The following is an 11,805-nucleotide window of genomic DNA, read 5'->3' as shown; positions in this document are numbered from 1 at the left end:
CCCTGCGTCACGTCCGGGGAAGTCCTTCACAGCCAATCCGCCTCCGCCACAGCAGCCCTCAGCCCCACCCCTTAAAGTCGCAGGCCTCCTGGCTTCCCATTCGCCACTAGGTGGTAGGGTACCCGAAGCGGTCGGGAAAGCTCAAGCGTGGCAGGGGCCGGGCCGGGCAAAGCGGAGGAGGCGGGTCTCCATAGAAACCTTCACCTGTTTCCGGCCAGGCTGGGCGAGCTTAGGGGCTGCTGCCGGGGCCAATCTACGCCAGCTCGTCTCTTCCCGACGGCCCGTGCGGGAGCGCTGGGGGTTGTACACAATCATCATGGCGGCGGCCGGGGCCCCGGATGGTGAGTGCTGCGGGCTTGGCGGGCGCCCTGCTCTGTGGGCAGGCCCCCTGGAAGTGGACGCGGCTGGGACTGCGAGGGGAGGAGCGAGGTGGTCACTGGGGACTGGGGTTTCGGCGGCGCCGTAGGGAGACAGAGAGAGAGAGGGAGGGAGGGAGTCCCGTCCCGGGCCCAGCCCCGCGTGAGCGTCCACCCTCCTTTCCCCACCCCCCAACCTCTTGCAGGCATGGAGGAAGCTGGCATGGACACGGGGGCCGAGACCGTGGCCACCGACGAGTCCACGCGGCCCCTGAACTGCGTGGAGGCCGATGCCGTGGTGGGGACGGCGGCAGCGGCGGCCGAGGACTCCTGCGCCGCGCAAGGCAGCCTGCAGCCGGCCCCGGCCCAGCCCCCTGGGGACCCCGCGGCGCAGGCCTCGGTCAGCAACGGCGAGGACGCGGGCGGCGGCGCGGGCCAGGAGCTGGTGGACCTGAAGATCATCTGGAACAAGACCAAGCACGACGTGAAGTTCCCGCTGGACAGCACGGGCTCCGAGCTGAAGCAGAAGATCCACTCCATTACAGGTGAGAAGCGGGGCAGCCAAGCCGGCGCGGCCGGCACGGTGCTGGGCACGGTGCCTCTGGCCGTCGGGCAGCTCCCGGGGCGCACGGCGATCCCTCGACAGAGTACTTGAGTGGCTTGTAATTAGCCGCGGGGAGGGCGGGGACCGACACCCAAGAATCTTGGAGCTGCCAAGTGGCCCAAACTGACTTACAAATCCGAGTCTGACGTCGCGCCCAAAAATCTCAGCTGAGACATCTGTTAAACCTTACAGCTCCCAGGCCCTTGCCTTGGAGATTCTGAATCAGTGGATTTGGGAGGCAGCCAGGAGTTTATTTTTAGCAAATGTCTTAGGTAATTCACCAAAGGGAAGTTTAAGGGACGCTGCTGTTGACTGTCACCGATGCTTGACAGTGGCCTGTATTCCTTAATTTGGCGTTGTGTAGAGAGCTTTGCTGTCTGAAACTGTTTGAAGCCTTCGTGTGTGTGCATGCGTGCGCGTATGTGCAATCCCCAGAAGAGCAGACCCTCTATTCCCAATATCTGCTAAATTTGATGTGGTGATGAACAACTCAGACAGATGATGGGTGACGCTTCTTGTACAGTTGCTGAATATCAAGGGCTGTCCCACAAGCCTTGTGTGTATTCTGTTTTTTTAATGTTTAGAACCGGCCCTTGTTAGAAAGTTCTAGAACATGAGGCTCCAGGTTTGTCATTTCTGTACGGCTGCGGAGCCCTGAGGGCTTGAGCCAGTACTCGGTTCCTGGTCTGTTACCCACCCACCTTCCTTTCCACGTGTTCCCAAGGTCTCCCACCTGCCATGCAGAAAGTCATGTATAAGGGACTTGTCCCCGAGGATAAGACGTTGAGAGAAATCAAAGTGACCAGTGGAGCCAAGATCATGGTGGTTGGCTCCACGATCAATGATGTCTTAGCGGTCAACACGCCCAAAGACGCTGCGCAGCAGGACGCGAAGGCGGACGAGAACAGGAAGGAGCCCCTGTGTAGACAGAAGGTGAGTCGGCTGGCTGCTTCCGACCTGAGAAGCTGAGAACCTTGCGTCACGCCTCCTCTCCAGGCAGGGCCCATGATGGACGGCAGGGTGGAGGTGATAGCCACCTGAGATTGGCAGCTTGGTCTCATCTGGTGGCTCAGTGCGCCTCTACTCTACCTACTTTAGGACTAGGCCTTGGTAGAGGAAAGCTTCCAAGTAGGTGCTGTACAGACCGGAGAAGACCATTCCCCTTAAACTGAACGTTACACTTCTGTTTGCCATCAAGTGCTTACCTGCCATCCCAAGTCGCAGAGCTCAGCTGTAGACACTCGGCGAGACCAGCAGTTTTGAGTGGATCCGCAGGAAGCAGTTTTGGCTTCATTTCAGGAAGCCAAGTGAGGTTGAGTAGGAGGGAAATTGCCCAGGGTTTGGTTTGGCCCTCCAGAGCCCAAGGACTCAGGTCTTTATCTGCTGCTCCCTGGGCTGCTTCGGAAGCTAATTGGAAGCAGGGTAGCCAGGGAAGTCCTCAAGCAGGGGCTTAACATACTATACCACCTACATGATTGTCGCTGTTTGGGGAACTAATGATACTTTACTGTGGGACGAGTGGTTAGAAAATGGTGGCTTGGGATCCAGGCCCACAGTGGATCCCCACTTGTTGCTGAGCTGTCCTCCAAGTGTTCCAGGAGAACTGAGGAGGTCCTCTGAAGCCAACATCACTTTTAGTAGCCGGGGATGAAGGAGATGTGGTCAGCTGCAGAAGACGACGACCTTTTATTTTTCTTCTTCTTAGCAATCCTTCATCCCACACGTGTTTCTAAAAGTCACAGGTAATCTGGAAAAGGCAAGAGTTTGTGTAGACAGCCAAGCTTGCCCGTGACCAGCCTGCCCCAGGCCCGTTGGGCGGTGAAGGTCGTGGTGTGCTCTGGACCTCAGAGGGGACATACTGTCACTTCCCGCAGCACTGCAGTCTCGGTGCGCAGGCTTCACCTGAGGGCTTGCCACCTGCTGCCATCTCAGAGGGGTCAGGTGGAGACTCTCCACCCCCAACTCCCATCTCCATTTCCCTGTAAGATGGTGAAGTAAGAGCTTATCTGCTGGGAGGGCCTGTGTGCTCTGGCCACACCCTGGGGGCACAGCATGCTGCTTAAGTACACGTCTGGAGTCATAATGGTGGCTTACCAGGCTCCAAGCTGTTTTCCCCGGGGCGGGCAAATGCTTCAGAAAGCATTTGTGACTCAAGCTGCCCCTGTAGCCTGTGTGGCCTGGCTTCATGGATGCCGGCAGTGGCACGTGACTTGGCCCTAATGACCGGGATCTGGGCCCTTGGCCTTGCTGAGCTTGTTTAGGAATCTGGGGCCTGCGACAGGGGTCCCCTTGGCCAGCAGTGTGGCAGCGTTGAGGTTCTTCTTACCCGAGTGCGTCTGCCCTGCTGGTGAGGGTTGAAGCATTTGTGTCAGGGCTAGGCCCGTTGTCGCATCTGCTTAGAAAGCAAGCTCCTAAGCTTTCTGGTTAGCAGGCTGACACTCCATGCTGGAAGAAGACGCCCCTTATGGGCCACTCGGCTTGTTTCCAGTGTCTTCTAGTATTTGGGGGCAGGGCAGGAGGGTGGTAACTTGACAGAAGTGACTGTCACCTTCTGCCAGCGGGAGGGCCATCCCTCAGGACCTCCATGATGTTTAATGCTGTCGGTAGTGGTATGGGAAGATAAGCATTGGGGTCTGTTGAGTCTGCGGTGTAGAGATTTTGTGTATTCTGGAACTTTACCATTTACCACAGCAGTTAGGTGAGACTGGTAAAGAATTTAGTCCCTCTGTCTTTCCAGCATGAGGGGTGAGTGCCTGGCATGGTGACAGAGCGTTGCCAGCCTCCCAGGGGCTAGGTGGCATAGTACTGCCCTGTGGAGTCAGAGGGCCCGGCTGCAGGGAGCAGCGCGCTGAGACGCAGCTGAGTCTTTTAACTGTCTGTCTGACTTCTGTCCCAGCAACACAGGAAAGTCCTGGATAAAGGAAAACCCGAAGATGTGATGCCGTCTGTTAAGGGTGCCCAGGTAAGCTGGCCTTCTGAGAACTGCTGTTTTCTGGGGCTGCCTGGGGTTTTCGTCCTCCACTGCTAGACCCAGCCCTTGCTGACAGCACCCCATCCCACTGTGCTCTTATGTCTCCCAGGAGCGCCTGCCCACGGTCCCCTTGTCTGGCATGTACAATAAGTCTGGAGGGAAAGTGAGACTCACCTTTAAGCTAGAACAAGACCAGCTGTGGATCGGCACAAAAGGTATGTCCCCAGCCCTCACCCCCTGCGCCTGCCCAGGCCCCGGCCTGTCCCCACGCTCCTCGTCCCCCTCCCCGTCCATGCAGCTGCGCCGCTCCTCACTGCACTGCGTGCACTCCTGGCTTTTGGATCTGCTCTGACACCTGCCTCCTGTTCAGACCCCTCTTCCTCATTCCCTTCAGTCTCAGCTGGGGATCAGCCCAGTGACCGTGGGCTCTTGGGCCCCGTGTCCACAGCCTGTGACGCGTGTGCCACTTGGGCCCAGCCCTTCCCCTGGGAAGGGTTTTATCAGTTTACACACACACTCTGAAAATCAGGAGATTTCACCTCTTTCTTGATTTCTTGATTTCTTTTTTAAGGAGGGTGGAGAAGGGGCTTCTCTTGAAAATAACCAAAAGGTCTGGCTGTTTTGGCCTGGGGTCTCCCCTGGTGTTGCTCGGCTAGAGCAGAGCAGTCCTCAGTGCCCGCAGGCCACGCGCCTGCCGCCTGGGTCCTGTCTCGTTCGTGGCCCGCCTTGTTTGTTCACGTGCCCTGCCTGGCCCTGTGCATCCTGTCCCTTCGCCCCTGGTATAGGTGCAGCCCTCCTCCCTCTGACCTGCCACCCGCCCTGTCCCCCTCCCCCAGCCCTGCTACCTGCTGGGACAGCTCTGCTCCAGGGCCCTCCCTCTCTAGGATGGTTACAAAGTCTGGTCAGTGACACAGCACAGCCATCTGTGTTCCCGTTCTTTGCCACCCTGTGTGCCAGCTAAGGCTGTTTGTCTTGCAACTTAGTCTTAAAATCAAGCCCGCCTATCTGCGTGCCCCGGCTGTTTCTTCTGTCCTCCCTGTCTCCCACGCTGCCTGTGTCATTTGTTTCCATGCTCAGATACCTCCGTGTGGCCTTCAGTGATCTTAACAGCAGGCCCGCCTTCTGCCTGTGTCATCGACCCTATCAGCCCCACTGTGCCCCTAGGGATCTTTCCCGACATGCTTTGCCCAGGTCCTTGTCTCTGCTCCTGCCGTGCCGCCCACCCCGGCACGCTTTCTTCCTGTCGCTTGTGACTGACTCTTCCTGTGCCCTCCCGAGGGGTCCTCCCCAGCACAGCCCTCCCCAGTGTCTCCCCCGCCCTCCCCATGAGCCGCCGCCGCTGCTCCCACCAAGCTCTCCCCAGAGCACTCATTACTCTCTGACTTGTCTGCCCCCCGTTAGATTCCTGGAGGGAGCGGACCATGGCTAATTCACCTGTTTCTGGCCAGCACTGTAGGTATTCAGTGTTTGAGGTAAACGCTAAGGAGAGGCCTAGGGGGTCCCATCGCACGCGGCGCATCAACTTCAGGGACACACCGTCTAGAGGGATTCTACCTGACTTGAAGCCGGAAGGAGCTTGGATGGAAAGGAATCAGGCCAGCGGGTGGGGAGTGAGCTCCTTATCACCTGACCCAGGAAAACTCCAGCATGGGGAAAACAAAGTTATTTCACTGTCAGTCCACACCAGTTCTTAAAATGAACAAAGACTAAAATGCCAAGAATGCTTGAGTTTTCTAACAAATCGGTGATAACTTGCTGCGTATTCTTCATTTCACATTCAACTCTAACTGCATGGTCAAAGCAAGTTTTTTGCAGTCCTGGGGTCTCCCTGGCTTTCCTGAGGGCCCTAGAGCCCTCAGCCGAGGGACCCTTTGTCGCAGAGCCTGCCCAATCCACCCTGCGCCCTGCCTCTGTCGTCCTGCTGCTGCCTGCTGGAAGGTTCCTTTGGCTTATGGGCAGCCTAATGGAATGCATTCGCCAAGGCTGATTAGGGAAGACCCCGACACCTCCAAGGAGAGCTGTGGGCATGGGTCCAGCTCCTTGTAGGGTCTTTCAGGGCCCTTTTGTGTGTTTAGCTCATGTAGGGACAAACAAGGACCTGCTATCTCTTGGTTCGTGGCTTTATCTTATTGTCAGGGGCAGCTCCTTTGCTGCTTTGGAGCGTAGCCTGAGCTCAGGAATTTACGTGTGAGCTCCTGAAGCCGCCTACCTTATCTACCCAGGCTGGCCAAGGCCGAGAGTTCTATTCTCTCCCCTGCGAGCACGTAGGTCTCTGGGGAACTTTGAGGGCAAGCACTCTTTGCCCTGTCACCTGAGGGTCACGAGCCCATGGCGGGGGGGCGGGGGGGGACAGCTTGTTTTGAGACACAGTGCCTGTGGAGTAAGCATCCCAGCAGTGAGGTGGCCTCTCCATACTCCATAGGGTCCTCTGCTGGACTAGCCACGCTCAGGGCAGCTCCTGCGCTTGGACACTGGGTGTGCTGGTCTGTGGAGGAGGCAGCCATCCTGCAGCCGTGATGGAGCCATCCTGAGAGCGACGACCCTGTTTGGAGCAGGGAGGCGGGGTGCGAGCTCTGAGCTCGCTGATAGCGTCATCCAGGGCTGTGCGCCCAAGTCACTCCTGTTGGGAGTTTTCAAGAGAAGCCAGAAGTACCTGATTTTTGTAAAATCTCTGCAGACTTTGCAAGGTGAAAGGTGCTGTAGAAGTCTTCCTGTGGGAAACAGCGGCTGGCCCTTGTTTGAGAGGCTGCCAGAGCCCCTTCAGAGCCCTTCTCCCCAAAGCCACAGCCTGGGAGCCACTCACAGCTCAGGCCCGGCACTCTTGAGCCACGTCACCTATTTTCAGGGCAGGATAGTTTCCTTCTGCAAAGGCTGTGACGTGTCCTCCTTACCTTGGCCTGACTCTTGCCTGGAAACCTCTGCCTGCACCTCGGGCATCTGCTTGCGGCAGGGGCTGGGTGTCACTTCTTGCAGTGCAGGTCCCCCTCTCCCCAACCCTCTGTCTTCACAGCCAGCCCGGCTGCGTCCACCTCACCATGACCCCAGCAGTCTCCTCTCACTGCAAGCCTCCCTCGCCACCTCCTCTTTCCTGCCTGCCATTCTTCCAACTTGCTGCACCTCGTCTGACCCCACGTGACCAATGGTCCCTCCAGGGTTCATCATGAGAAGCCATATTGGTGTTGAGGGAGTTTCATGGTGGGCCGGAGGCTGGGGAAAGCCAGATGACAGTGTAGACGGTAGCCCCAAAGCCCGCCTGTGCCCCACCCCTCGGAGAGCGTGGGGATGCTGTCGCTCTGTGCATCTGGGATCAGGACTCTCCTAGCCAAGGTGCCCAAGCCCTTGGGCAGGAAGGACCCGAAGATATGGCTTGGGCAGACGTTACGAATGGTTGTCGTGTCTAGAAATCAGAGACCCTTCCCGTGCTGTTGCCACGCCCCATTCTCCACTTGCCCCCTTGGAATTGTCCCACTGTTGTGAGAGGGTCAGTTGCTCATCACTTGAGTGTCCTGTAGGCCCCCAGAGCCACTGCTCTCCCAGGGGACTGCTGGGACAGAGGAAGTAGGCAAGGAGGGCAGCTGAATAACCTCTGTGATCCCTCTCGACTTAGAGCGGACTGAGAAATTGCCCATGGGCTCCATTAAAAATGTGGTCAGCGAACCCATCGAAGGACACGAAGACTACCACATGATGGTAAGTAGCAGCGGCCTGCAGCTCCCTGGCCCCGGGGAGTTGTTCCTAATTGTATTTATTTTGCAGTTCCCGCCTTCCCCTACATTCCTTGCAGCCCTTGAGAAGGGGATGTGTTTGTTCCTGTCTTTTGGAAATCTCTTTTACCACCCTCTGATTTGTAACATTGTGTTTTTCGACCAGGAAAATAAATACAAAGGCAAGTTCCCTCAGCAAGCTGTCTGGTGGGTCGGAACAGAACCTCCCCTGGCCTTGGTGCTTGGGAGGACAAGGCATCCTTCCTGGAGTGGCCCCAGGCTGTCCTTGTGGTGTGACAAGGAGAGCATGGGGAATACGGGGAGGACCTTCCTGTTCTGAGACAGAGGGTGGTGTTGGCGGCCGCGGGTGCTCAGAGCAAAGTAGTGAGGACAGTTGTCCCAGCAGCTGCACCACTGAGGTGGAAACCCTGTCTGGAGGGGCCCAGTGGCTACCTGAGCTCTCACTGACCTGGGGGATGGGGGCCAGTGTGAGGCTGTTCTCCCTCCAGCAGACAGCTTCTTCCACACACACCTGGTAGGGAGGCCACTGTGGTCCCAGAAAAGGAGCAGCCACGGGTCCATCCTGTGGGTTGGGGCTACAGACTGGGTGACAGAAAATTCCCTGCTGATAGGGAAACTGTCGAAGGGACCTAGAGCCTGATAGCTAGGCAGCCAGCAGGGTCCCTCTGCTGGCCTGTGTGGGCAGAGCACAGGTGGTGTTGGGGCAAGGCCATGGCCAGGCAGTGGCAGTCACTGGGGCGCCTCTCGGGCCCTCCCGAGGCCCTTCTGCCACCTGCTTCTCTGCTTTCTATGAGACAAGAGTCACAGGCAGGCTCTCTTCTGGCCACTCAGTCCTTCCTTTCTGTTTTAGTGGTTGGATTTGTAGTGGTCTTAGCAAGGTCCTTCATTTCTTGTGGAAATGTCTGTGTTGCCAGCTTGGGCACACAGGGGCTAGGTTGCTGAGCTAAGAATGCCCTTCTGTGCAGAGGTGGCAGCCTGCCATCTGGGGGAGCTGCTCATGTCCCCCAGGAGCCCTTGTCGGCAGAGGTCTGGCATCCCCCTTGGCTGCTGTGCACCTCGTGAAGTATAACACCTTCACCTTGGTCCTCCTGGAAGTGCTTGCTCCCCTCTCTGCGGATGGATCCGTGTGTCAAAGCTCAGAAGTGCTAGAGTGTGGCTGTGGCCTCTCACTGTTAAGAGAAATGGCTTAAAAACTTGAGGACAGCTTAGAGACTGCCGTAACCAACCCTCATAGCCATCACTGAGAGATACCGAGTGTAAATATTTTTGAAACATTGGTTGAGAAATAAACTTGAGCCCCCGTGCTGGTGTCCTCTCTGTCTCTCCCTCCCTCCCATCCCTGGTCATTACCCCCGTCACCCTCCTGGGTCCCCAAGCTTTTGCTGACTCCCATGGCCATGGGCAAGGCTGAGCACTGTTTTGCGTTTGGTTTTCCTAAATGGTGACATGGTGTTATATATCATGGAGCCTGTGTCTGTGGTTTAAATTGTGAAGGCTCAGGATTAGCCCCAGGCACGTATGGTTCTAATTCATTCTCTTCTTTTTAACGTGCATGTGTACACACAGACGGGCTGTGTTTTTTGACCTGCTGATGGATATGGCGGGTGTTGGCAAGGGTGCCATGCTGAGCAGCAGCCAGTCCTGCTTGTGGTGGCTACGTGCCAGGTGCTGGGGCTGCCAGCGGTCCTCAGCCATGGGGGCCCTTGGGACCTCCGTGAGCAGAAGTGCCTCAGGATGGGCTCAGGCAGGCCGTGTCAGTGGACACCTCCAGCGTTGTTCCCTGCACGCTCGGTCGGGTTGGAGAACCATTGCTTCAGAGCTGGCGCCACTGTCTCCCACCTGCACCCCGACTGGGAGGATGCTCCCCTGTGCAGCTGTGTGACTTCCCTTCCCAGCCCTTCCCGGTGTTTGTCATTTGTCGCTCTGCCTGCTTGGTCTGCCAGCCTTTTAAGTGCTGCTTGGTTTTCCTTTTTTCCCTTCCAGGCATTTCAATTGGGTCCCACAGAAGCCTCTTACTACTGGGTGTACTGGGTTCCAACTCAATATGTGGATGCAATCAAAGACACTGTGCTGGGCAAATGGCAGTATTTTTGAAAGCACTTTCACCTCTGGCCCAGGAGACTGACCCAAAGGGAAGGACATTGCCGGGAGAGCCTGCAGCATCCCTGGATTGCAGAGTTGTGGAACTTTGTTTCAAACAGACAAAAAAAAAAATCTCGATTCGCTCTAAGGTGATATGCTGACAGAAGCCAGAGGTGATGTACTTTCACCATTAGCTTCCTTTTAACTTAAAAATCACCGTTCCCTTCCTTGCAGTCAGCTTCATACCATTTTAAAGTTAATATGGTGGAAATCAATAAATCTTCATTCAGAACATGTTTTGTGGAATACTCTTAAGTGTGTTTGAGAGTAGATCTGCCAATTATGTTTAGAAGGGAATGATTTGATGCTTTTTTTTTTTAAAGTGATTTCAGTGATTTTGGCTATTTTCATAAATCTTTGGTTGCAGAATTTGGACTGCATTGTGATGAGTTGGGGTGGGTTTCTTTTTTCTGTTGTATGCAAAATGAGGGGTTTAGTAAGCCATATTTTGCTGTTCATTGATTCTGATTTTATTCTTTCCCCTTACGAATTTTCTCACTTCCCATATTTGAGTTTTTATGTTAAAAAAAAAAAACCCAAAGATGTCACTTCCTCTTTTGGTACCTCATCACCACTTCCTTTCCAGGCACCTGTCGTGGAGCTGCCACTGCCGTGTGGGCACACGACAGGAGGAGGAGCTGGTGGCTCTGGTCAAGCAGCTGTCACACTCACGAGGCGGTGGTGTGGCTCGCTAGTGACTCCTGCCTGAACTTTTGGGCCCAAGCAGAGGGCTACCAGGGAGCTCCATGGCTGTGCCCAAGCCCCAGCTCCTGGTCACACGAGGGCCCCATGTGAGCAGGAGCCAGGCAGCCACAGATCCAAATCCTTGTGTTTTGGGGGACATTTTCTAGAAAGTCCGAAGCAGTCCAATGAGCATTTCAATCATGTGTTTCCACTTGTCCTTGCGCTCATGCATTCAGTTCAAGTGTCCTTCACCCCCGAGATCGGAGCTGCTGCCTTCCTGGATATCCTCTGGCCTGGCATGGTGACAGGTGGTGCTTGAAGGACGCCAGCGGGACAGGTTGCTCTCACGATTCGCTCACTCTCTTTGCATTGTAGCCTTCATGTCTTCAGTCACGTGCTCTTGTGTCATCGCCAGGTGGCCTGGCTGACTCTGAAACGGGGGAACGTCTTCTAGGTGAATGAACTCCTTTGTGCTATGTGCTGTTTCCCTTGCTGCCGTCTTTGCAATCCTCCCCTCGCTGGTTGTAGGCTCTTGTGTAGTAAGGTCTGGCGAGAAGTTTTCCAAACAGCCCACTTTGGATTCTCCGCCCTCCCACCCTGTCCTTCTGTGAAAACGTGGTAGCATGTGTTCGCCTCCTGCGCCTCTTCCCTGTGAGCCAGTTCCTGGCAGTGCTCCCTGCCTTTCCCTGCCGGGCTGTAGCTGGGGAATCCAGCCCACATAGACAGACTCCGGCTTCCTGTGGTGTAGTCGGTGCCAAGTCAGTGCGTCCGTGCAGCAAAATGTACTCTCTGTTTGTGATGACGTGCAGCATCCAAGAACCTGCCTGGTTTCCAACCCTCAAAGAAGGAGCAGTCCCTTTGAAAGAAAGTAAGTCACCAAGCTTTCTGTTCTTGGTGGCAGCCATCCCCCAAGAGCAGAGTGCCGCCATGGTCCCTGGCCCAGCCGCCCTCTGCTGCTGTCACAGGGCTGTGGTGGAGGACCACCCTCTGGGCCACCAGCACCTCCAGATGTGTCCCTGAAAGCAGGTGTCTCAGCTTCCAGTCTGCACCCAGGCCTCTCCCACCAGGGAGGCCAACATCCTTGACGTCTCTTCCCGCGTGCAAGCTTGCGTTCCGTCATCTCCTTGCTGCCCAAGGGCCAAACCGCTTCTCACCCAGGCTAGGGTCGGTTCCCAGGGACCGCCACCTGCGGGAGCCTTCGCGTTTTTCAGTACAATGGTGCTTCTTTCCTTACTTGGAGATACTATCTATAAATAATAATGTAAATGACACCTCGTCCTAGGAGCTGTTTTGAATATTGCTTTGTCCAGCTCACCAAGTCCA

The 11,805-nt window shown here is 56.0% G+C and overlaps 1 protein-coding gene across 1 annotated transcript; it reads left to right on the top strand.

Moving 5' to 3' along the window:
* The first annotated feature begins 121 nt into the window (after positions 1 to 121).
* On the top strand, positions 122 to 10,032 carry UBFD1 (ubiquitin family domain containing 1). The gene is made up of 7 exons (XM_040973200.1): positions 122 to 341; positions 563 to 901; positions 1,685 to 1,893; positions 3,857 to 3,922; positions 4,041 to 4,146; positions 7,539 to 7,621; positions 9,640 to 10,032. Exons 1-7 carry the CDS (start codon positions 317 to 319, stop codon positions 9,748 to 9,750), a joined length of 939 nt encoding a protein of 312 aa, XP_040829134.1. The 5' UTR covers positions 122 to 316; the 3' UTR covers positions 9,751 to 10,032.
* Positions 10,033 to 11,805: the final 1,773 nt, after the last annotated feature.

Source organism: Ochotona curzoniae, unplaced genomic scaffold, assembly GCF_017591425.1.
Source record: "Ochotona curzoniae isolate NIBS_2020 unplaced genomic scaffold, NIBS_Ocur_1.0 contig_2321, whole genome shotgun sequence".
NCBI lineage: Eukaryota > Metazoa > Chordata > Mammalia > Lagomorpha > Ochotonidae > Ochotona > Ochotona curzoniae.
Note: the sequence above shows the minus strand (reverse complement) of the source record. Positions and strands in the feature narration are given on the sequence as shown.